This window comes from Cnephaeus nilssonii (assembly GCF_951640355.1).
Source record: "Cnephaeus nilssonii genome assembly, chromosome: 22".
Classification (NCBI taxonomy): domain Eukaryota; kingdom Metazoa; phylum Chordata; class Mammalia; order Chiroptera; family Vespertilionidae; genus Cnephaeus; species Cnephaeus nilssonii.
In genome coordinates this window covers 21742131-21768728 of record NC_137093.1, presented here as the reverse complement: position 1 = coordinate 21768728, position 26598 = coordinate 21742131, and the positions used below count along the sequence as shown (strand labels likewise).

The following is a 26598-nucleotide window of genomic DNA, read 5'->3' as shown; positions in this document are numbered from 1 at the left end:
GATGAGTCTCACTAGGAAACGCGGGCACATCTTCCTAATACCAGTTCACTCAAATGTCATGGAACTCTGGTCTAGGCCATCCTTGACCTTAGCGGATAGATGATGAGGTCTTGCTCAGAAGTCCTGAGGATTCTAGGGGAAAGTCAGAACACAGTTCTAATTTCATCGTTTCCTTTTACAGAGGGAGACACTAAGCTCCTGAGGGATTAAATCATGTGTTTATCATCACGTAACTATGTAAGGGTATGGCCAGGGTTCTCATAGTGGTTTTCTGACTAGTGCCCCTAGGAAATCAGCTTGCAACAGAAGGTATGGGGACAGGACACCGTATGAACAGTGGAGGTATCAGAAAAGTTGGGCGGGCCCTAGCTGGTTTGGCTCAGTGGATAGAGCGTCAGCCTGTGGACAGAAGCGTTCCAGGTTTGAGTCAAGGGCATATACCTGGGTTGCAGGCTCAATCCCCAGTAGGGAGCATGCAGGAGGCAGCCGATGAATGATTCTCTCTCATCATTGATGTTTCTCTCTCTCTCCCTCTCCCTTTCTCATTCTCAAGGAATGAGAAAACCCACGCAGATTCAATGAATAAAACAATACAATATCAGATACAACAAGGTGTCATTTTAATATTGATACAGCAGTATGTTAGGGAACAACACATCCAATAGGGTCCTTTCCACTAGGATGGTGTTTGGGACTGAAAGGTCAGACATGATCCTGGGGAGCCCCCTTCTTTCTCTTGGGGTGAGCGGTCCAGGTTTCGGGTCTCAGGCAAAGCTGCCTTTAGACCTGCTTTTGATGAAGGTATACTAGCTCAGAGCCCAATTCAGAGGCCTCATGGGTTCAGGCCAGGACGAAGGATCCCATGATTGCCCTCTTAGTAAGATGCGTCCTGATTAAGAAGAAACATCTGTCTCCCACAGGCACAACTCAACCCTTGGGCAGTGAGAGGGGAGGCGTGCAGTATAGGCCAACACGACTCAGGCAGAATCGACCAAGAAGTTCCCCAACAGTGCCAACCCTTGAAGGTCATGTGGAGGTTATATGGATCCCAATGTTGGCTGTCAACCGCCCCTCCACCTCTTTATGCTACCTAAGAATAGAAAACTGGATTGCTCACCAGTCTTGTCATCCTAAGTCCCTAAAAGCAATCGTGAATAGACAAAAAATAGTGCAGGGAACTTTCCAATCCAGCCATTCCGTAACATCAACGCAGCAACCTTTAGCCTAGAGTCCACGCCACTTGTTTCTCATGTTGTCTCTCTGAAAAGCCCGGGAGGGACCTGACTGCCTCTGAACTCCTTCCAGAAAGAGAGCAGGTCTGGGCCCATGATGCCTGGCTGAGGGCACATGCTGGGGAAAGCACGTCATATCCAGAGGGAACCTGGAACATGGTGGGAAGGTGGGGCGGGCATGGTTGACTTTTATTACAGGAAACCGACAGGAGAGGTATACAAAACAAGATCGCGTTCCGGAAGACGGAGTGGACAGGAGCAGGAAGGAGGCACGTGTGTTTCTGGTCGGGATCCTCAGGGGGCAAAGACCGCAGGATCCACCGAGGACTTCAGAAAGCCCACGGCCGCTTTCACCAGCCCATCCGTGGCGGAGCCTGTGAGGAGAAAACAAAAATGAGGGCTGAGGGACAGCAGTGAGAGTAAATGCCTTTCTCCCAGTCTCCCCTAAACCTCCCCGATCCTCTCCCGAGTCCTGCTTGTATCTAACATGTGAGAAGAATAAATGCCACTTCATGTCCCTTTTCCAACTCACACTCCCCTTCGATGCCCCTTTCCCTCTTTACACACCTCCCATTCCCCCCACTTGAAGACTGCACCCTCATCCTGCCCAGGGAAGAATTAGCTGGGAGACCCGAAAAGGTCTAGACCAGGATGGCCTGGAGGCTCAGTGTGCGCGAAGATGCGGAGCTTCCCAAGGAGGGAAGGAGATGAGGTCTCAGGATGGTGCTCCTACCTGCATGGCTGTGAATCCAGGCCACAGCTTTCCTTTCCAGGAGTTCCCACTCGCATTTCATGTCCTTATGCTTGTCATGCAGCCAGACCACCGCCAGGACCGTGGCCCAGCCTGAGGAATCCACGCTCTACAACAGACGGAGACGTTCCTGAAGCCTGCATCCCCTCCTCACCTACCAGGTCACCCCCCACATTGCTACTAAATGAGATGAACCTCCTCCATGACTTGTAAGGCATAATGCCAGGCCCTAAACCTCAGGGCAACAACCCAGTGAGTCTTTTTTTAAAAATATATTTTATTGATTTTTTACAGAGAGGAAGGGAGAGGGATAGAGAGTTAGAAACATTGATGAGAGAGAAACACCGATCAGCTGCCTCCTGCACACCCCCCACTGGGGATGTGCCCGCAACCAAGGTACATACCCTTGACCGGAATCGAACCTGGGACCCTTCAGTCTGCAGGCTGATGCTCTATCCACTGAGCCAAACCGGTTAGGGCTCCAGTGAGTCTTAAGGTAGAAATGTCTTAAATTTTAAATCCAGTGTAACCACCAGGACATTGCTTGAAACTCCTAAGATACCCCCACCGAGGATCAGCCAGCTGTGATAAAACAGCAACAAAACGCACGGTGGCTTTCCATATTTCCTAAAGCATCTTCACGTGTGTGTTTTTATTTGAACCCTCACCAAAACAAAAACATATTGAGGAATGACCAATCGCCACATATTTTAAGAGAGAAAAACCGATTCATACAAAAGTGAAATGATTTGCCCACAGTGAGTCTTCTAGAAGCACGTGATGGAGCTGGGACTGGAGACCAAACATTCTGATTCAAGGTCATAGTGCTCATCTAGCTCGACAGAAAGTCATCCATAGACCAGAAAAACGTGACTTTTCACCCGAGCCTCCCAATTCCAGTTTTTAGAGACAACAGATTAAAATACATTCTTTTATCTCATGAGCGTTAACATTTGGAAACAGCTATCCTGTCCTCTGAGTAGACTTGTTTCAGATCAAAAGTCCCAGTTGCTTTAATTCTCCCTTAAGAGGACTTCTGTCTAAGCAGTAAGAATCCCATGTTTGTTCTCTTAGTCTAAAAACAAACAGTGATTTCTAAAATATATCTCTTTAAATGGTCATTTCTGGAGGTAAATATACTTATAAAATCCCATCCACCAGCCCCAAATTATATAATACATAAAGTTTTCCTGACAAGCCTTTTACCCGCAACTAATCATGTTTCCAATATGCTGATAGATAATAAGTTGGTGGTCCTCTAAAATCTCTAATTTTCATGTGCAACCGCTAAATCATTTGGCTTCTATTCTCTACCTGTATAGTTGAGAATTTAGAATGAAAAAGTGTTGATGCCAGCTTTTTTCTCTTTTTTTAAATTCAAGTCATTGTTCAGGTCTTTTGGGATCCTGATTTTCTTGTCTACTACGCCATCTCAGTTTTGTCACATACAAATAGGAACGTATTGGTCTACATCTTCACCTAAATACTCATTGAAAATATGGACCCCCAGAGAGTCAGAGACTGGCGAATCTGCATATCTGTTTCATTTGAATAAATTCATTATTCAGTACCATGGGTTTCCAACTAGTTTGTAATCAGTCCATATACTAATCATTAAGAAAAGTTCAAATTCCTTAATGAAATTCAGATACACCAGGGCTCTTCATTCCCTTGATTTATTGGCTAAGTTACCATGTCAAAGAAGAAAATGTTAGTCTAACATGTCTTTTCTCAATGAAACCAAGTTAGATTTTTTTTTTTTTTTTTTACAGAGAGAAGGGAGAAGGATAGAGAGTTAGAAACATTGATGAGAGAGAAACATCGATCAGCTGCCTCCTGCACACCTCCTACTGGGGATGTGCCCGCAACCAAGGTACATGCCCTTGACCGGAATCGAACCTGGGACCTTTCAGTCCGCAGGCTGATGCTCTATCCACTGAGCCAAACCAGTCAGGGCTAAAATATATTTTTATTTAAATATATATATGTGTGTATGTGTGTGTATGTGTGTATATATATATATATATATATATATATATATATATATATATGTGTGTATATGTATATATATATGCATATATATATATATATATATATATCAATTTGTTGATTTCAGAGAGGAAGGGAGAGGGAGAAAGAGACAGAAACATCAATGATGAGAGAGAATCATTGATTGGCTGCCTCCTGCACGCCCCCTACTGGGGATCTAGCCTGCAACCAGGGCATGTGACCTAACTGGGAATCAAACCATGACCTCCTGGTTCATAGGTACACACTCAACCACTGAGCAACATCAGCTGGGCTAATCTAATATATTTAAAATATTATGTTAACCTATAATCAATATAAAATAATTAATATTTTACATTCCTTTTTATATGAAGTTTTAAAAATCAGAATGCATTTCATAATTATAGCACGTCTCAATTCAATTAAAAATGTAGTTCCTCATTTGTACTGGCCATATTTGAAGAGCTTGATAGTTACATCTAACTAGTAGATACCGTATTGCTGTTGTAATTACAGGATATCTGAGGTTTATTGAATCACCTTCCAGATTTTGTAAATTCAAAACGACACTGCCTTTCAGGCTTTTGGCATTTGTCTTATATTTCACAATATCTTGGTTCGCAAGCTACCTTGAAATTCTGGGACGTAATTTGTCCTCATCAGCAGACTTGAACGCATTTGCAATAATTACATCACCCCTGTTTATACTTCACATTCCTAACTTAGATCTTGCTCATTTCTGGACAACTTCCTCATTAAGAAGAGGAGCAATAATCTGTGTTCGAAAGATAGTCCTAGAATTGAACCCCACTCTGCCACTAACTAGTTAGGTAAACTTAGACACATTATTATATTTCCCTGGGTTTCAGCTTCTTCATCTATAAACAGCAACATAAATAGAACTTACCTTTTTTCATTGTTGTGATGAAAAAATAAGATCATGAAAGTTAAGTGTTTATCGCAGTAACTGCTCAGTGAACAGCTGTTATTATCACTAAGATGGGTGGCAGGGAATCAGTCAAAGGAAAAGAGAATTTTTGCGTTCCCTTTGTCATCCATCAACTCCTACTAGCTGGACCATTAGTTCCTTGTTCCTTCAACCTCTATTTATTAGAGATTTATTTAGTGTCTGACTTCCTATACTCTGCTTCCTCGGGCGAGTCATGATTCACCCAATTCTCTTTACTGATCCCAACTTCTCAAAAAATAGACAAACTCCTTTTTTCTTCCCCGAGTCTCACCTTGACAGGGAGTGCAGCCTGTATATCTCCCAAGCTCATACCAAGGACCACGGCCAGACCTTCATTCAGATCCCAGGAACCATCTGCCTTTTGGAGGGAAATCAGCTGTACAAGAGGATCATCTTCAAAGATTTTGGAGGAGGAAAAAAAAAAAGAAAGAAGATGAGAAACTAGGAAGTTTAATTTGGCCCCTTGGCATATGTCGGGGAGGGAGTCTGAATCCAGAGAAAGGCTATAGCAAGAGTACAGATCCTACCAAGCTCCCCATTTCAGCCCTTCCGCAGGAGACATGACGATGTAGGCCACCCCACTGTTGTACTGCCACCAGGAGAGATACACTTAAAAATTCAGAAACGAGAGAAAGATATAGGGTACTAAAGAACTCACATGATAGTGCTACTTAAAGTCTTATCCAGTCCCTTGGCAATGACCCTTAAAACATTAGGTATATTAAAAAGTTATAGATAGCCCAGCCCTGGCCAGTGTGTCTCAATGGGATGAGCATCCTCCCATGCACTGGGAGGTCGCGGGTTCGATTCCCAGTCAGGGCACATGATCGATGTTTCTCTCTCTCCCTCTCCCTTCCTCTCTCTCTAAGAATCAATAAAAACATGTTTAAAAAAGTAGTCTAGTGTCCAAACCCAGTGGTATAAAAGCTGCTTGAAGACCACAGAATTTTCATAGACAGCATCTCACATCTGGATAGCTATCCAATGGGATGATATACTTAGTGCAACTTAGAAACTAGTAGGCAAGAAAAACAGTTCTACTCTAATGGGAAAAAGAAAAAAAACTAAGAGTCTGCGTTTGAATCGCAGGTCTGCCTGCACTCAAAATCTAATAGTTACTGAACCCACAGAAATCGCAGCCTTCTCTGTAAATGGGAGACAGTAATACCTGATGCATGAGGAAAAACATCTAGTACCCAGAAGGCGCTTAAATGCCTCCCAGCAAATAGTAGTTGCTGGGAACTCTTCTCTCTACATTAGTAAGAGGCTCCAGAAGAGAGGAAGCTCATTATAGCGGGGATATTCCTAGTTACTAGGTTTTAGGACAGCGCAAGAAACCAGCACGACAGTATCTAATCCGTGAGAATCTACTCCGTGGATCACATGAAGGAAGTCCTCATGAGGAGGTGCATGATAATGCAGCCGAGGAAGCTAAGGCTCTAAAACGTTACCGTGCCCAGCCGGTGTGGCTCAGTGGTTGAGCATTGACCTTTGAACCAGGAGGTCACAGTTCAATTCTTATTCAGGGCACATGCCTGGGGTTGCGAGCTCCATCCCCAGTAGGGGGTGTGCGGGAGGCAGCCGATCGACGATCCTCTCTCATCACGGATGTTTCCATCTCTCCCTCTCCCTTTCTCTCTGAAATCAATGAAAATATTTCTAAAAACAAAAACAAATAAAAAAGTTAACTAATTTTCTTAAAACCCCACAGTAACTGGTAGTACAAGAGATTTGAATCTACCTTAGACCTCGAAGCCCTTTATTTATTAGCAGCCTATGAAGAATGCATAAAGAGAGAGTAAGTGGCAAAGATGTTGGAACGATGAAACGATTGTACACCATAACCCCCTGCTACAAAACCGTGAAGAGACTAGACAGAAGTTGCCTTTAAGTCTATTCTAGGTAACATGTACTTTGACTACCCAGCTGTTTGGGACACAAGGCAATGAAATGACCAAGGAACAGCTTGTAGTGACAGAAAGTCATCAGATAGCATTAAAAAAGGTCGGTCTTCAACCCCAACCTGTAAGAGAATGATTAATGCAGCTGGGGCCCAAACAGGCTGGCAGGTGGGTTCTGCAAGAGGAGGACCCCGTCAGTAGACAAGGTGTATGAGCTGAGATGGCAAAGGGGCTCATCCCGAACTCCACTGGGGCAGGCTTCAGTGTCCTGTGTTGTAGACTACAGAAACGGGGCTGACCCTGACAAAAAGACTGGGGAATTTTACCCTCCGCCCCGACGCTTTTCCAACCGACCACCTCCTGGGTAGAGGAAGCCACAAGACAGCAGAACACTGAAGTTGAGTTCTTCAGTTCCCATGGATTAGAAAAGAGAACTGAGGGTCATCTCACCTGAATGGTTAGTTTCCAAGTCGGCCATGTCGGTGGAAGAAAAGCCCACTGTCATGTCGTCGTAAGCATCATCCGAGAGAGTCTGGCATTCCATTGATCTAGTTCCACCACCTCGGAGTCTGGATAGTATGGGTCCTCCTATATGTGTGACAGACAAGCCCTGGTGAGAAAAATATCCCAGGAAAGATGCTCACCTCGAGAATACAGGCTCTTGTTAATTGTGGACCTATGGGGATCCTAACCATTCTTCTGGTATGACATGCCCCGGTGTGAGTTGGGCAGAGATGCCGGAGGATGGTAGGAGAATAGGGCTTTGTATGAGCTGAAAAACAACGCTATAGACATTGACACTGAGGCACCCTACGCTCTCTGCTGTAGGCACAGGGCCCTGACAATTTGAGACGTATGCTCCTATCCGGGTCAGCCTCGGTCATCATCTTCATTGTGCCTTTTTTCCTTCTCCCAGGAGCCCAAATCCTGCACCCTCCGAGCCCTTCCGACGGTGTCCTCCTGAAACATGACAACGATCTTTTCTGCATCTTTGGTTTCATTATTGGAGGCTTCCTTCAACTACTCATCTCAACTTAAAACTAATTTTTCCTCCTAGAAATCTTTTCTCCCTCTATCCTTCTCAAATGGTGATTGCCCCAGGTACCAGAACCCAAGCATCCCGGTTTGAGAGGTGAGGTAGGTGGGGCTGGCAACCTCTTCAGTCCCAAGGGCCACATCCGTATCATGACTCTTCACCTTCACCGGGATTACCTTCCTCATAGCCTCCCTGCTGTCAACCTCCAACTTCTTGGTCACTTTCCTACATTCACTGAAGTATCTGAAAACTAGACCGAAGACTTTCACTTCCTTGCAAAGCCTGCCATCCTCTTTAGAGATTAAGCACCCATGTACATAACCTATCCAACACCCTAATTCAAAGCTTCTTGTCTTCCTCCAATCAAATGGCTTCAACCTCCACTCTACTCCAGCCACTCCCTCCCAAGCCAAGATATCTGGTTATCAAGCAGAATTGTTCCATCTGTAAAAAACTAATTGAAAAAAAAATAAAATAAAATATATATATACTTTAAAAAATATCCAGAAATTCCAAAACAAGATGGCAGTGTAAATAAATGCAGTATACTTGCCTCCTCCCACAACCACATCAAAATTACAACTAAACTACAGAATCACCATCATTCAGAACTGCCTGAAATCAAGCTCAATGGAAGTCCTATAACTATGGAATTAAAGAAGAAGCCACATCAAGACTGGTAGGAGGGATTGGTGCCACACCATGTGGGGGCAGAAAAAAACTAGGGGGGATATCTCGGCTATAGAGGTACCCCCTGAGGAGCAAGGGGTCCCAGCCCCACACCAAGTCCCCAGCCCAGGGTACCAGTGTTGGGAAGAAAAGTCCCATTAACTTCTGGTGATAAAAAACAGCGAAGGACAAGGCTGAGGGAGACAGAGGCTGCAGGAGTCCCAAGCAGTTCCTCCTAAAGAGTCCACATATGGACTAACTCGGACTCACTCCTCAGAGCTCCAGCATGGGGACAGCAACTTGAAAGGCACCTGAGGCATACAGGGAGGAATTGAATGGTCTGGCATCACAGCAAGAGCTGGATGGGCAGCTTTCTTCCAGACAGAAGTACTGGTAGAGGCCATTGTTCCTTTGCCCAACCCTCCCCCAAAGAGCCTGCAGGTGGCCACCATATCTGAGTCTCCATCAACCTGGATTAACATTGTTAGCCCCACCCTGGTGATTCCCAGAGGCCCTGTCCACACAGGCTGTTTCTAGTGGCTTTACCATCAGAATGGCCTATCTTGGCTCATGCTTCATATTTTCCTAAAATCTCTCAAATAAGCAGCATCTGGCCTAGTTCCTGTTGCTATGTAACTCTGGGCCTGGCACTAGCCACAGCCAGCCTTGGTTTGTAGCTTGGCTTCTCCTAGGCACCTCCAAGCTCAACACAAGTAGCAGCCATCTGCAGATCATTTTGCAGCTCATGCGGGGTGGCCCTGGGGCAGAACAAAGGCAGTGGCTGACCTTGGCCTGAATCTCCCAGGAGTCTCCAGAGCCAGTGCACCCAGTGGACAGCTTCAAAGCATCACCACCCTACCACCTCCACAAGCGACACACTCATGGGGTGGACTCAGCAGGTACCAGAGCCTCATTGAAGCAAATCCTGTGGGGTGGGACGCTACATAGCTTATCCTCCATGGCGATCTCAGTCAATCCTTGCAGCTGATCGGCCCCTCAATATTCCTTAACAAAAGCTCTATTTCTCCCTGAGCTTTTCACTCTCCAGTTTTGGCCTCATGTCTGAGACAGCCCAACAATCAGCACCCATTTCCTAACACTACCAGGTTGTTTGCCGGCCATTTGTGTAATCATCAACCAGTATCAATAGGATACATCAGCTTCAGGTTTAGGCAGTGTAACTACTCAATGTGTATATGCACTTTCAGCTTCATTTCCCGCCCCCCCCCCCCTTGGAGTACTTTACATTTTCTTGCTAAATGGTGTAATTTCTAGTTTTCTAGGACAGAAAAGTTTTACAGCAGTCAGAGATCCTAGATGTGGAGAGACGAGGGGTTGGGGGAGGGGAGGGACTTTGCATAAACATTTGCTTTAAATGATATATACAGGGCCCCTTGTTTTATGTGAGTTTGATTAGAATAAAACTCACCACCTTTACACCTTTTCGGTGACATCGAAACAGAAGCACCAAACATCGGAGCAGAATTACCAGGCATCGGAACAGATGCACTACAAAGCATCATAGGAGCACCAAACATCCTAGACTGAGCAAACAGCATTGGACTTGGAACATCACTGCGAGCCAGGGGTCCCTGAACCGGCTTGTTGAGATCCTTGTTGATGGCGATGAAAGCCGTGTGGGAGCTTATGACGCCACACTCCAAGCTTATCTTCAAGATGTCTTTTTTATCATTTGCTGGAGTCTCCTGGAAGCCCATGTCCTTGGTCTGGATGAAGGACTTGGCAGCAAGGCGATGAATGGTGAGGCTAATGGAAAAAAAGAATTCCTGTGGCTCAGGGAGAAGCACGCTGTGCCGCTACGCAGAGCCCTGACAAGCTAGGGATGGCGCAGGGAGGAACATAAGGATAGGGGGGAGATGAAATCTGAGTGGCCGGAAAAGGAAAAGTGATTTTAGGGAAATCACTGAGCCCAAAATGAAGAGCAGGAAACTGACCCCCAAGGAAGGCAGAGACAAGAAGAAAAGGGAAGGGGAGGGAAGGGGAAGGAAGGGAAGGAGAGGAAGTAAAGGAGAGGAGAGGGGAGGAGTGGGGAGGAAAAGGAGAAAGAAAAGGAAGGAACTAGGAAAGAAAAATGGAAATCTTACTTGGCATCCGACTTGGGCTGTAGAGAAAACGCCACTGGATTCTCAAACGGCGTGCCCTGGAGGGTGTACTTGAGGCAAACTTTCCCTGTTGCCTCTGCTGGCTAAAAAGTAGAGAAGAGTAGACGTGAGGGAAGGGAGAGATCACCCAGGGAGAGATGTCAGAATTGGGGCAGCTCCCCAACCCCGCACATTTAATGTTTCTGGCTAGAAACCAGGTAGTTCAGAAAACCGGAGACTTGACAGGATGGCGAGGGGAGGGAGGCTGACCCTGTCGGGCAAGCATCCGGAGCAGAGCTCGGGGCAGCGGCGACTCTGGCTAGAGGAACAAGCAAGAATGGAATCTCACCGGCATCGTCCCAGTCAGCTGGGCATAGACGATTAACCTCTGACCCCGGAAGATGACAGTGGGTTCTGGGGAAAGCATTTTAGCAGACAGCCCGGCAGGCAAATCCCAGCTCAGAGAGACATCCTCTACCACAGGCTGCAGAGAGCGCTTCAGGGCCCGGAGAGCCTGGCGGAGGGAAGAGAACAGAATAAGCGCCACGAATACATAATGGCAACCACACCCACTACTACCTGAGTGTTCATCACGCCCACGGAGCTATGCAGCCCACGGAGCATGGTAGACCTACTCCCTAGTACTCTACTAGCAGATGGGTGTTCTTACTTTTGCTTTACACCTGAGGAAGCTACAGCAGAGAAATGTAATAAATGTGAATAAAGTAATAGAGAAGTAGGCATTCGGTAAGAAATGGCAGCAACTGGGAAAGAGGAACGTAGCAACTCTAACCAGAGGTGGAGGATGCCTCCTTGTGCTTACTCATCAAACGGAGTAGCCGTTTACAGACATAGTACAGGCTGTCCTTCTTGTTTTTGTGTGTTTTTTGTTTTGTTTTTGTGGTTGTTAATACTCACCTGAGGATATTGTTCCATTGATCTTTGGAGAGAGTGGAAGAGAGAGGGAAAGACAGAGAGAAACATGGATGTAAGAGAAACACATGGATGGGTTGCCTGCTGCATGCGCCCTGACCAGGGCCCAGGCCGGGGAGGAGCCTGCAACCAAGGTACGTGCCCTTGACCGGAATGAAACCCGGGACTCTTTGATCAATGCTCTATCCACTGAGCCAAACCGGCTAGGGCCGTCCTTCTTGTGTTTTTTTGTGTCATTTGCATGGAGGAGAGGCTGAAGGACCCGCCGGGTCCTAATGCACACACCTGGAATGCCAAGCTCGGCAGGCAAAATTCTTAAGTTCCTCTGTTTCTTGTTTTAAACACGAAGCCCTGACCTCTTCCAGCATCTTGTTTCTGGGACTAGATGCCATTTCTCCAGAAACTACAGTGGGCCCCGCTCACATAAAGACAAAAGTAGTCCCATTGAGTCTGTAGCCCAAAGCCTTGGGAATATAAAGAAATGAATCCTAGAGGCAATAGGTTGCCTCTGCTCTTGCAGCGGGGTGCCCCCGGCCCCCCACTCCCTCTGGATCACCCCCCTGGACACAGGCCTGCCCCTCACCTTCGACTGCATCCTCTCGTTGCCTGTGATAAATTCTGCCGCGCCCCCCGATGCCCGGGCAATGCCTTTGATGAGGCTGGTGGAGGCTCCTTCGCCAATACCAAATGAGAAACACCTGCGATGGTAAAACAGCCTGACGTTAGAGACAGGGACTAACGGGTGACATGATAACATCATGGTAAAAAAACCACACACACATAAAAATACATGAAGAGATCGTGTACTAGTTAGTAGACTTCTGAATAACATAGGTTTTATGAAGAAATCATAATGATAATTAGAAAGTAGAGAACACCAATGGAAAATGACATATCCAAATTTAGGATTCAGTTACAGTTATGTTTATAATTCTAGTTCTGAATACACATGTCAGAAAAAGAAGTCTAAAGTTCAACCACCTGAACATCCACCTCCAGATCTTAGGGAAAAAGCAGCCAACAAACCCAAAAATTTTAAAGAAAAGAAAAGGAAGATAGGGGAAAATGTTATTGATACAGAAGACAATCCTACAAAAGAGAGGCTACACAAAAAGGGCTGTTTTTCGGAAAAGATTATTAAAATTGACAAACATGCCTGGCTGGAGTGGCTCAGTGGTTGAGCATTGACCATGAACCAAGAGGTCACTGGTTCAATTCCTAGTCAGGGCATATGCCAGGGTTGCAGACTTGATCTCCAGTAGGGGGCGTGCAGGGGGCAGCCAACAAATGATGTTTTTCTCTCTATATATCTCTATGCTTCTCCCTTCCTCTCTCTCTGAAAATCAATAAAAAAATATTTAAAAAACTGACAAACATTTAGGGCAAGAACAAAAGAGAAGGCACAAATAATCAGTGTCAGGAATAAAAAGGGAATACTACCACCGATTCTACAAAACTTAATAACATCATCTGGCGACATTGTTGATAACCTCATGCAAAGAAATTTGAAAACTGAGATAAAATATACAAACTCCCATAAGAATCAAGAACATATAAAAATATGAATAGTTCTATTTCAATAAAGAGATTTAAAAATCTTCCCACAGAAAAAAATCTCCTCGTAACATCTAGTAAACATGTAAGAAAACCTTTTCCATAATAGAAAAACAGGCAATTCTTCTCAGCTCATTATATGATACCACCGTAACATTGATATTAAAACCCAACAAGAATATTATTAACAAAAGTATATGCCAATATTTCTCATGAAAAAATATTTTTAAATCCTAAAACGATTATTGGTCAACTGAATAAAAAATATATGAAAAATGTTAATAGATCACAACTAACTTGGGTTTATTTCAGAAATGCAAGATTGGTCTAATATTTAACAACAGTCATTACAGTGAACACATTGAAAGAATAAAGGATAAAATCATACACTCATCTCACCAGATACATAAAATGCATTTGATGAAATTCAACCATTCATTACTATTTTTTTAATGTAAACAAAAATAACTCTCAAAACAGAAAAATCCTTAATCGGATATAGGATATCTACAAAAAGACCTAGAGCAAACAACCACACTATTAACCCTTTGCACTCGCTTGCTTTTTTTTCGATTCCTTTATTCTACTCGGGATTTAATTTTTTAAATACCCCAGATTTTACAAAGCGCGGCAGTAGAATAAAAAACTGGAGTTTCTTTTCATACAAACTTATTTATTTGGATTTTTTTATATTTCAAATTATTGACACATTCAAAGAGTAATTTTAATCTCGACATCCGAGTGCAAAAGGTTAATGCAATGCTAACCATGTTCCTTCTGAAAACGGGCATTCCCAATAAATCCACAACCATGTCAATTCAAAGATATATGTGTGTGGACACATGTGTAAATAAATCTATATATATATAAAACCATAATATGCAAATAGACCGAATGGCAGAACAACAGGACAACCAGTCGCTATGACGTGTGCTGACCACCAGGGGGCGTGCATGGAACATGGTGGGCGTTGGCAGTAGGCGGCAGAGCACAGAACATGGCTGGCATTGACCCCCGGAGGGATGGTAGAGCAAGTGAGTGGGGATGCCAGACCATGGCAGGGTGCCAGTGGCTGTCATCAGGGCGAGCCTCTGGTGGTTACTGAAAACTCTTTGCTCGAGCATGGGAGCTGCAGCAGGAGTGGGGCTGTCAGCAGACAGGAGACAGGGGCCATGGCGGGAGGGGCAGGGTGGGGAAGCGGAGGATGGGCCGAGACCTGACCCTGTGCCCACTGCAGCCTCTCGGCCCACAGTTCCTTTCACGGTGCATGAATTTGTGCACTGGGCCCCTAGTATGTATATATGCATATATAGGTGCACACACAAGTGTGTGTATGCAAAAAAATACATGTATAAGAATGCAAGGATATTCATAAAAGCATTATTTTAAATAGCTAAATGGAAGTCCATCAGCAGTAGAATCCATCAATAAATTATGGTTTCGCCATCCTGTGGAGTACTATCCACCAGTGAAAATTAACTACGGTTCCATGCAGAATATGTGTGACTATATACTGCTGAGGGAAAGAAGCAAAATACATAGCATAAAAACTGTGTAACATGAATTTTTATTCAAAAGGAAGCAAAAGTAACCCCATAGTATTCCTGTCCATCCTTACTTGTCAGCACTTGGTACCACACGGCTCTAGATTACATGTGGCACTACCTGGGCCAGTCACCCAGAAATGGCATTGTCTGCATACCTGTGCCTCTGCCCATTGCTTTTCACTTCTCTAATGACACTGAAGGTGTCGCTCACTTCTCCATCTGTGAAGACAAAAAGCTGAACACAGAAGACATTGGTCAAGTCTCTATGAAGTTCACTTTTTTTTTTTTTTTAAGTTCACTTCTAAAATACCGCAATTTGCCCTTGAAAAACTCGACTACTTCATGCCGGAGACACTGATGCCTCTTCAGACCCGTGTGACATCCCCAGTGGGCCACTGTCCCTCGTTTTCACGCGGTTTGTTCCGAATCCTGGGCATTTTCGTCACCCTGCCAGTTTCACCTCCGGCTTTTGTGCCATCCCACAAGACAGCTTCCACCTCCATAGTTCAGAGCATGGAGCTAAGGAAGAGGAATTCTACGGAATGCCTCTTGTCTTTCCCCCTTTACCACAGGACAGACAACTCTGAAATGCACACCATGTTGCGACAACCCTACAATGAAACTCAGGGCGATGCATTCTGGAACCCAAGTTTCGTTCTCTCCACCCCCTTTCTGTGAGCTCTGTTCCAATTCTTACCTGGAGAGGGTGGCCTGGGATGGAAGCTCTGCTGTAAATGGCCTTGAGTGGTGCCAAGATTTCTGTGCCCCCGAGGTCAGCGTCCATACTCTTCACTCTCTTCAGCGCCTCCTCCATGGTATCCTGAGTGTACTTCACGCTCTCCCTGAGAAAAGCAAACACCCTCAGGGACATAGCTGGCTGACACTGCCCAGTATCGCATTCCCGCATTGAGATTCGCCCCACTGTAAACAACCTCACCTGAAACCCCCAATGCCAAAGTCAATTCTACCGTAACCCCTTTAACAATATAGTCCTTTCTTTAGAGCAGTGGTCGGCAAACGCATTAGTCAACAGAGCCAAATACCAACAGGACAACGATTGAAATTTCTTTTGAGAGCCACATTTTTTAAACCTAAACTTCTTCTGACGCCACTTCTTCAAAATAGACTCGCCCAGGCCGTGGTGTTTTGTGGGAGAGCCACACTCAAGGGGCCAAAGAGCCGCATGTGGCTCGCGAGCCGCAGTTTGCCGACCACGGCTTTAGAGGATCTTTTTTTTTGAACTCTCTGTAGCCTTTCTAGAAACTTACGGAAAGAAGGCCTCAAAGGTAGATCCAAATCCATAGATGTTGAAATAACAGCCTAAAGGCAAACTCTTCAGCAGCCAAATCAGTGTTTCCTGAAGGAAGAGAGTATGAGGAACGAGTGAGAGAGGATCCTTGAAGACACACAGACCCTCCCAATCTGACTCTTGAGGGTGTGGGCCGCCTTCACCCAGAGCGTGCCTCCAAGTCTTATAGTCCCCGGAGTGGCCATGTGAGCTGCAGTGCAGCTGGAAACACGGATCCAGATGACCCAGATGGACTCTCACTTAACCCCCGAGACTCATCCTTACTTGGGCACATGACCAGAAAAAGAACGAGTGTTACCTTGGCCGCCCCTATGCGCAGCTGAGATGGATCCTGATTATTCATGGGACAATGCATACTTCCCGAGCGGTCCATGAGGAAGACAAATTCTCCACATGCAGTTGGTGACTGAGCCTCTGGGATATTTGGGTAGAAACTCACCATCGCGGATGGATCTCCCATCAAAGAATCTACTCAGAAAGAATAAGGACACTCTGAGATGAAAAGGAACTAAAAAAAATACATACTGTTGTGGGAGTACTTCTTGGGCACACAAGGGGGAGCTCGCCCAAAGGGAAGGACAAAACCAGGCCACTAATGTACAAAGACAGAGCCCGGAGCTTCATGGAACAGGAGCTGGAGCAAACGTGGCTGAGGCTGGGACCCCCTCTAACAGGTTTAGCGTGGACAGCCTGCCCTGCGTGGGGGGAAATGGTTAAACAAATGAAGGCAAATTAAGGAGTTCCAATTTGTGAGCTGGAGTGTGAAGTTACTGTAGCCAAACGTCAACAATGAGATAAGAAAAATGGCCTACTGAAGATCAACTATAGCTACTTCTCTTTAAAGCAGTAGTAGTTATGGAAGTTAAGAGCCTACTCATGGTCGGCAAACTGCGGCTCGCGAGCCACATGCGGCTCTTTGGCCCCTTGAGTGTGGCTCTTCCACAAAATACCACGGCCTGGGCGAGTCTATTCTGAAGAAGTAGAATTAGAAAAAGTTTAAGTTTAAAAAACTTGGCTCTCAAAAGAAATTTCAATCGTTGTACTGTTGATATTTGGCTCTGTTGACTAATGAGTTTGCCGACCACTAACCCAAGACATTGTGTTTTGATTATGATTGTCCCCAAAGATGCTTCATTCCACCAAAGTGCGAAATGCTTCAGAAGTGTCAATATCTTTCCAGTGATGCTTCATGGTCTCTGCGGTCCTGGGCCATGGCAGCTCAGGGAGGCCTGAGACAGCGGGCCCTGACATGAGTTACACCGGAACAATTACAAGTAAAAGCACACAGGCCGGCTGGTGTGGCTTGGTGTTTGAGCAGCGACCCAGGAACCAGGAGGTCATGGTTCGATTCCTAGCCAGGGCACATGCCCAGGTTGTGGACTCGATCTCCAGTAGGAGGTGTGTAAGAGGCAGCAGATTGATGGTTATTCTCATCATTGATGTTTCTCTCTCTCTCTCCCTCTCCCTTCCTCTCTCTGAAATCAATAAAAACAAATAAACAACAAAAAAAATAAATTAAAAGGAAAAGTAGATATATATTAAGGAAAATTTGGAGAATAAGATAAATTAAAGAAATTTAAAAACAAAACCTAGTAAGAAACTAAACTTAGGCTTAGAAACTAAGAAACTAAGGTTAAGATGAAAAAAACTCTGAAGATGGATAATGGTGATATTTACAACATGGTGAATGTACTTAAGGCAACAGAGCTATATCGTTAAAAATAATTATAATGGTAAAATTTCCGTTATGTAAATTTTATACCAAAGTATTAGTTTTCTTTTTACTTAAAATTTATGTCAGATAAATTTTACCACAATTAAAAAAAAGAACAAAGAAAGAACTCTAGGTGAGATTACATGTTGGAATGATAAATCAGTCAATAAAAGTTATTTATTAGATAAAACAAAAAATTTAGAAAGTTAGTCGTAATCTAACCATAATTATTACATGCATATTTCCTGTGGTTTTAAATGTTTTTCTTAATTGACAGGTTATTTTTTATAGTAATCTGTTTGTATAACTTACTTTTCTTTTACTTAATCCTCATTGGAAGCCTTTTTTTTCCATATTATTTCAATCTGTCAACATACATGATTTTAGTAGCTGCATAATAACTCATCAAATAATCCCAGCATAGTGAATTTAGCTACTGTGAAACATTTTGATTATTTACTAATCTTTGATATTAAAGTGGCCATTTCAGTGTATATTTTTACTTGCATTTACATTTATTTCCTTAGGTCAGATTCCTAAAATTGGAGTCACTAAAATGAACATTTCTTTTGACACATATCGCCAAATCTCTTCTCCAAAGTTTGATACCAAATTATTGTTGCTTACAGCAATCTGCGAGGGTGCCAAATTCACCTCACCTTTTAAAGCAGGAGGTGTTCCCAGATTCGGAAATCTTTGATCATTTGAAAAGTGAAAAAGTCACATCATTTACTTTTATTTATACTTGTAGAGGCTGATCATTGTCCCATATTTGTAAACTAGCTGCATTTCCCTTGTCAATTTTTTTTCATGTCCTTTGTCTAATTATCTACTAATTCACGTAAATTTACATATAGGACACAGTCACATGATATTCATTGGCCTGGACCATTTTTGCATGCCACAGTGTAAACTAGTCCCGTTTTTGTTTTGTTTTGTTTTTACCCATTACTGAATAGAAAAGAAAAAACAAAAGTGAGGGTAATTCAACGACCTTAGGAGGTAACTACAAAGGGAGAAGGAACGTACCAGACTTTGTTGCGGGCGCCCCCATCTCCACAGCTACGCTGGGGGTATGCACCTCACTGTAATAAACCAGGAGCTCCACATCTCGATCAAATTTGTGTCCGTCAGCCAAGGAGATCTGAGATGGGAGCAAGCAAAGAAGCCATGTTAGAACATCCTGCCTCTGCCTTGGGCTGAGGTCTACCGGCTCCTTCCACGCGTAAGCAGAGCCAGGAGCAGGGGCGAGAACAGGCAGGAGGCTCTGGAGATGAAATAAGGATAAAGAAGGGGCCCAGCCCTAGCCAGTTTGGCTCAGTGGATAGAGCGCTGGCCTGTGGCCTGAAGGGTCCCGGGTTCGATTCCCAGTCAGGGCACATGCCTGGGTTGTGAGCTCGATCCCCAGTAGGGAGCATGCAGGAGGCAGCCGGTCAATAATTCTCTCTCATCATTGATGTTTCTCTCTCACTCTCCCTCTCCTTTCCTCTCTAAAGTCAATAAAAATATATATTTAAAAAAAAAAAAAAAAAAAGAAGAAGGGGCCCAGTGTGAATCCCCCGGGGTTAACAGGGGGAAAGTCAGCAATGTTTAGGAGATGGAGTGAGGAGGAAGATCAGGACCCAAAAATAGGGGCGCTGGCAAGCACAGTGCTCTCTCACTCCTTACCTGAGCAGACGTCTTGTCTTCAAGGTACTCGATGGGATTCGCGGGGCAATTGCATTGGACGCTCTTGATGCCATGCTGTGAGCTGATGGTGGCAGCCAGGCTGAGTGTGTAGGGCACGTCCTTCGCAGGGACGACAGGAGTGATCATTTGAAGGCTACCGCCCTCAGTTCCTCCTATGGAAAGCGACCTTAGTGGTGTGTCCCCTCCCCACAAATATTTAGCCCCCCGACAACCTTGAGGGGGGTTTTCCCCCCGCTGGTATTTGAAGGAAGAGCCTACTCACGGGCGAGTTGGTACCGAGGGTTCAGGATAGCGGGGAGCACGTAGCGCAGGGCCCCATCTGCCTCCAGAGGCAGCTCCTGCACGTACTTCAGGGTGAGCGCCGCCTTCGACCCGGGGGGCAGGTTCCCCACATTGCAAGAGAAGGTGTCGCCAGCCTGATCGTCCTCCTCCAGCAAGAAGGCTTGTTGGCCCTGGCTGATGGCGTTCTCATAATTGGTGCGGGCCTAAGGAGGACAAGGAAAGACAGGTGACACGACATGAAGGGTGACACGCTCGGGGAGGAGACGGGTGGGGCGAGCCTGCGATCGGTCTTGCCAAGTTCACAGCCAAACTCGGGAGCGCCTCCGATGGGTGTTTCCCTCCAAGGGTTTTAGGACAGTTACCGGTGAGAGGGGAGTAGAGGACAAAGCATTCGACAGCAACATTTCCGGGAAGTTGCGTTTGATGGAGACCCTAACGAGTATGCATTACGGGCATAAAAAGGGAGGAAGTCATGTACGCATCGCCGGTACCTCCGACTTCTCCTGCAACTCTGCCACGATTTTCTTGCCATCCACCACGGCCTCGAAGCTGTGGACGGCCGAGTCTTCGTCCATGGGGAAAACAAAGAAGGCCTCCAACGGAACTGTCCGCTCGTTCTCATAGTTCAAGGTAGCAGACACCCCGGCCACAAACTCACGAATGGACAGGGTCACCGCAATGCTCTTCAGTGGCACTAGAGAGAGACCAGGGTTCAAGAGGTCGCCAAGGTTCGCAGAATGCCTCCCGCCGACCGGGGCACCGTGCGAGGTGCCGAAGGTCCAATGGCAAGCCAGAGTCACGAGTCAGGCTTACCTGGCTCCTTTTGGCGGGTCAGCAGGCCGCAGGGAGGGGACACCATGGTGACACACAGGGTTCCTGTGGAAAAGACACATCATGAGTGGGGTGCCATGTTGGGGATCACCTAAACACCAATACCAATGGGCTTCTCTCTGGCATCAACGTCGACTCAGAGGGCTCATGATGGGCCCAGGAAGGAGGAAGAAGCGGAACAGAAGGGGAACAGAAGGGGATAAAGGTGTCAGTAGCAAGACTGCTTCTATGAAATGCCAGATTCAGGTGAAAAGCTGAACAGGAAACCTCACCTATGGCTGGTTCCAACACCAGGCCCACTTTTTTTCTTCCAGAAGTGTACTTATCATACCACTTTTTAGGTATAGTCAGGGAATGTAATTAACGCCTCGGAACCTCAGTATTTCTAACATGAAAAATCATATGTATAAGCACCGATGAATGAGTATAGATGAAGTCCTTAGAATGCGGCCTGGCCCATCAGAGGCACTGAATCAATGATGACAGACATGCGTGTTGCTCTTGTCCCTGTCGCTAAATAGACCGTGGCTGTTGCTTTTGTAGGTGGCCGTTGGACAGACATGAGCAGAGCAAGGACGATGGGGCCAGGTGCAGAAGGTCACCAGGGCGGAAGGCCCCCGTCCCAGCAACGGACATGTGTAGGGCGGGACCTCATCCCCGGGATGACCTTTCCTCCCCTCGCATATCCTGGTCATTCGGGTTTAGACCCCCCCTGACCTTTCCTCCCTGGAGAGAACATCTAGGCTTCGGTAGTATTTCATTCAGCTCCAGGCCCAGAAAAGCAGCAAAACCCGACAAGCGGCACCATGGCTGACCTCGGGGCCAGCTGCACTGAATAATAACCCCCCTGCCCTGACACTGATCAATCCATCAGTGGAGACCACACCCCTGAAAAGGACACACCTGGAAAGCTGCTGAATATTCTATTGAGATCTGCCCCTTGGGGTCACCCCTAAAAACTCCACCTTTAAACCCTGAGGATGGAGGACCCAGCGGGCTCTCCCTCCAGGGAGCAAAGCTGGGCCTTTCCCTTCCCTGTCTCCTAGGCCAGTGGTCGGCAAACTCATGAGTCCACAGAGCCAAATACCAACAGGACAGCGATGGACATTTCTTTGGAGAGCCACATTTTTTAAACGTAAACTTCTTCTAACGCCACTTCTTCAGAACAGACTCGCCCAGGCCGTGGTGTTTTGTGGAAGAGCCACACTCCAGGGGCCCAAGAGCCGCAGGTGGCCCGCGAGCCGCCGTTTGCCGACCCACGGTCCTAGGCACTACTTCTGCCTCTGTGCTTTCGTAAATAAATGTGACCTTCCAGTTTTGAGTCTCGGCCCTGCACGTAAGAAGTTGCCTGATCCAAAACGGACTTCTGCAACTTAGACCACGTACCCTGTGGCTTTTCTTTTGGGGTTCGTGATTGAAACCAGTTTGTTCTCTCTGGCCAGGCTATTCATATATCATAAATTCAGCATGTCCTCCATTTTAAATCAAAACACGTCTCACAAATTTCATTATAACCTCAGACAGCCATTTCATGTAATATGCCAAAAAATATGTCCATGGATTATAATTTATGTTACACTTTTTTTTTTTAAAAAAGTGTTTTTATTGATTTCAGAGAAGAAAGGAGAGGGAGATAGAAACAGCAATGATGAGAGAGAATCATGGATCGGCTGCCTCCTGCACGCCCCCTACTGGGGATGGAGCCTGCAACCCGGGCATGTGCCCTGACCGGGGAATTGAACTAGGAACCTCTTGGTTCCTGGGTCAATGTTCAACCGCTGAGCCACACCTGGCCGGGTGGGGCTTTTTTAAAATCCAGAGAATCAACAGGTGGGCCTGCTCTTAGTCATTGGCCCCAGTCTCACTGCGAGCTGCCCTCCAACCATTCTGAACGGAGTTCCCTGTGAGCTTGCCTCCCCCTGCTCGGTCAGAGGGTGGTGACCTGAGCTGCCATCTCCAGGACCACGTAGGGGATTTTTTACTGGAAATAAACCGTAAGCTCAAATGTCATTGCCTGGTCCACAGAGAATGCTGAAGAGAAAGGAAACCACTCTGTATATTCCGAGCAGGGGCGGAGGAGTCACTGGGAATCTGAAACTTCTTCCTGGAACCTACAGGCCAGAGAGTGGGCGGGCTCTTGAGAAAGTTAATTTTCCTTCCCGGAACCACACCCCACTCCTCAAGGATTCTGAAGCTTTTGGCAGGTCTATTTCTAGGTTTGTCTGTGCTCATCACAATCACCATTTAAACATCACACCTGGCCCTAGCCAGTTTGGCTCTGTGGATAAAGCGTCGACCTGCGGACTGAAGGGTCCTGGGTTGGATTCCGGTCAAGGGCACATGCCTGGGTTGCAGGCTTGATCCCCAGTAGGTGGCGTGCAGGAGGCAGCCGATCAATGATTCTCCCCCATCATTGATGTTTCTTATCTCTCTCTCCCTCTCCTTTCCTCTCTGAAATCAATAAAAATATATTTAAAAAATAGATTAAAACGAACAAACACCACACCCTACTCCAAGCCAGGGCCATGGCCGTGTTGCTCGCCCATCTGATTGCAATGGTTTCTGATACACCATGCTCCCCATACCTACAAATCAGCGCCAATTCAGCAGGCTTTTTGTTTCGTGTCTGTTTTTTATTTTGAGGGATGGGGTACAAACAGGTGGTGGCAAAAAGGCTCACACTGGCTCAACCACAGAGGCGGCGCGGGCTGTGGGGAGAGGAACGCAGGCTCAGCGAAAGGGTTTCCACGCGCACATCTGATGGGTACCTTTTAAGTAAATACGTTCTCTGGTACCACACGCTGGCGCTGGGCTAGGGAAGAGTTTCTAGGAACGCCAGCAGGGACCTTAACGCCGGAGGAGGACAAGGATACGGGGGTACAACAGCTGAAGAAGCTGGGGGGCGACCCAATCTGTAAGGGTGGGCGGTACTCACCAAGGCCGGCTTTCCGGGGAAGGGACAGAAGAGCAGTGGCTGAGTGTCTCCTGCAAAGACACCGGCCGGTCTCCGGACTCTTAACAAATCCCTCCCAGGGGAGGTTCGCTCTTCCCCACCCACTCCCCGACCTTTCCCAGGACAACCTATGCTGAGTCAGAACTCCTCCCTCCTCCCCTCCCTCCCGAGGACACTTCAGAAGTGCACTCAGCAGCTGGGAGGCAGGCTGGCCAGCAGCAGCTGGGAGGCAGGCTGGCCAGCAGCAGCTGATGGGGCTCAAAGTTGAATCGGAGGCCGGGAGACCGGAGGGAAGGGCGGGTCAGTGAGTCAGGTGCCCGGAATCCAGGCGCTGCCCTGGGCGAGGGGGGCCGCTGGTGGCGCAGGGGCCACAAAAGGGCCAGCGGAGAACCCGGGGTGGGCCTCCCCCAGGCCATCGGGGTGCGGAGCGAGGCTGGGATGGAGACCGGGAGCGGCCCTGGCCAGTTTGCCGTAGTGCAGGGGTCGGCAAACTCATTCGTCCACAGAGCCAAATATCAACAGGACGACGATTGAAATTTCTTTGGAGAGCCACATTTTTTAAACTTAAACTTCTTCTAACGCCACTTCTTCAAAACAGACTCGCCCAGGCCGTGGTATTTTGTGGAAGAGCCACCCTCAAGGGGCCAAAAGAGCCGCATGTGGCTCGCGAGCCGCCGTTTGCCGACCACTGGCTTAGTGGATAGAGCATCAGCCTGCGGACTGAAGGGTCCCGGGTTCCAGGGTGGCTGGCTCCGTCCCCAGTAGGGGGCGTGCAGGAGGCAGCAGATCATTGATTCTCAGCATCGATGTTTCTTTCTCTCCCTTTTTTCCCTTCCTCACTCAAACCAATAAAAATATTTTTTTAAAAAAAGAAAAAGAAACGGGAGTGATTTAAACTTTCAATTTTCCGTCCTAGAGTTTCGGAGTCCAGGGAGTAACAGAAGGTAGGTGAGCTGGACCCTTGAACTTCTATATAGAAGGGTTTAGGGGCTGCAGTATGATTTGGATGGCGGGAGGGGGGAGGGTTTGAAGCTCCATCTCCACAGCATACATTTACATAAAATTGAGGAACTCTGAATTGTCCGTACGAAGGGGAGGGAGAGAGGGAGAGGGAGAGGGAGAGGGAGGTAACGTAAAAGAGAAAGTAGGGAAAGGGGGCTTCGAGAGTATTAGGAGATGACAATTCCCACGTCCAGCCCCACAAGATTCCCCTGACCTGCCACCTGCATCACCTGCACGCCCTTTCTCCCCTAATTCCCGCCCCCTTCCGTCCTCTCTCCCCCCTTCCCCATTGCACACCAGGACTAACTCCTGTACCCCTCGGGCTTGCAGCTCAAGCAGACCCGAGCAGAGCTGGGGGTGGGAGAGGCAGGTAGCGGGCACGGGTCTCAGCCCAGGTTAGCGGGGACCCCCTCCCCGGCCCGTAGCGGGCCACCTACCTGCTGGGCGCCGGGAACCTCTGAGTCACTCGGAGAGAAACAAACGCAGTCAAAAGTTCCGGGAAGACCCGCCCACGTCTAGGGACCGGCGACAAAGTGGCGACTCTGAGAGTAAGGGATCGAGGGGAAATTCCTACACACACACACAGTCTGACCTTCGCCAGTCTCTGGCTCCAAGGGACGTGCGCTCTTGTTTCTTTGCCTGATTCTCTAGGAGGTTAAAGGGACCATCAGGGGGCAGGCGAAGGGAAGGGCTGTTATTTCCCCCCCCCCCCCCCCAATAACTGTATGAGCTTGACATCATTGATTTATCTCTAATCTGAGTCATTTGTCCCAAGATGGTATCCTCCCTAGGGCGTGGCGCTCTGCGTGTGTGTGTGTGTGTGTGTGTGTGTGTGTGTGTGTTTGTTTTGGGGGAAGTGGGAGAAACCAGGGCAATGCAGAAGGGGATCAAGTCTTCCAGTTATGAGTCACTTACGGGTTTTTCATCAGGATCTTAAATCTAGTTCATTTTTTGTGGGGTTGTTTTTTTTTGGGGGGGGGGGGTGGGGGGGCAGTAACAATGTAAGTAACTTGTTTTGCTCATCCTTTCACTTCCTGCTGTTCTCTCTCCAAAAGCAAGGAGTTTCAATGAATTCTTCTCTTCTGTTTGTTGTCTCTCCTCTGGTGTGTCCTTGCGATTCATCGAAGATTTCCTATTGTTCTTATCATACCTACTTATATGTATTCTTAAGACACATAAACCTTTTAAGTAAATAAGTGCCCACAGGTATAGGATGATTTGATTCATAAGTACGTGCATAGAAATATTGAGAGCTGTATATATTCAGAGGCCTTGTGATGGCTATTCACTATAGATATTGCAAGACAGATTTCAAAAGGAGCAAATGTCGGAAATGTCCACTAGTCTTATAAGCATTTTTTTTTTTTTAGCTGACCTACTGGCAATAGCAATTACAATGAACAGCCACTGTTTTCATGTGATCACGGGTGACTTGCAAATGTTATGTTTGGACAGATCACATGAAAACTGAGCCCAACTGAAAGTTACCACAGATGGATGGATAATAGATAAGATGGGGCCCTAACCGGTTTGGCTCAGTGGACAGAGCGTCGGCCTGCGGACTAGGGGGTCCCAGGTTCGATTCTGGTCGAGGGCATGTACCTTGGTTGCAGGCACATCCCCAGTGGGAGGTATGCAGGAGGCAGCTGATCGATGTTTCTCTCTCATCAATATTTCTATCTCTCTCTCCCTCTCCCTCTCTGTAAAAAATCAATAAAATATATATTTTTTAAAATGGGCTGAAAAAAAAATCTACTATTGAGTACTATTAGAAACCAGAGCCAAATAGTTCACATGGTCAGACAAACGGCTTTTCTTTCAGACCCGAATGATGGCTGTCATCACCGAGGAAAGCGTGAAGACAGGGGACATATACAATGGAGTCACGTAACCAAGCTGCTAAAATGATTAACGCTATGAAGATTGAGGCAGGAGGAAAGACTCCATTCTTTAGAAATATATATTTTTTTATTGATTTCAGAGAGGAAGGGAGAGGGAGAGAGAGATAGAAATATCGATGACGAGAGAGAATCATTGATTGGCTGCCTCCTTCACGCCCCACACTGGGGACCGGGCCTGCAACCCGGGCATGTGCCCTGACCGAGAATTGAAC

General features: G+C 46.6%; 1 protein-coding gene across 3 annotated transcripts; it reads right to left on the bottom strand.

The window, feature by feature from the left end:
- Nucleotides 1-598: 598 nt before the first annotated feature.
- On the bottom strand, nt 599-25125 carry VWA5A (von Willebrand factor A domain containing 5A). 3 transcript variants are annotated; one of them, XM_079763148.1, is made up of 18 exons: nt 24923-25125; nt 20513-20575; nt 20191-20393; nt 19680-19902; nt 19397-19569; nt 18758-18872; nt 16313-16482; nt 15974-16062; nt 15403-15547; nt 14861-14940; nt 12188-12302; nt 11021-11185; nt 10675-10775; nt 9999-10336; nt 7315-7452; nt 5235-5356; nt 1966-2092; nt 599-1606 (listed from the first exon to the last, which is right to left on the bottom strand). In XM_079763148.1, the coding sequence occupies exons 2-18, from the start codon at nt 20556-20558 to the stop codon at nt 1527-1529; spliced, it is 2430 nt and encodes an 809-aa protein (XP_079619274.1). In that variant the 5' UTR covers nt 20559-20575; nt 24923-25125; the 3' UTR covers nt 599-1526. The 3 variants fall into 3 exon arrangements, with proteins under 3 accessions (XP_079619274.1, XP_079619275.1, XP_079619273.1); XM_079763149.1 differs by lacking the exon at nt 24923-25125 and adding an exon at nt 23466-23593 and having other exon boundaries at nt 10059-10336; XM_079763147.1 differs by lacking the exon at nt 24923-25125 and adding an exon at nt 23466-23592.
- Between the last annotated feature and the right edge of the window lie 1473 nt (nt 25126-26598).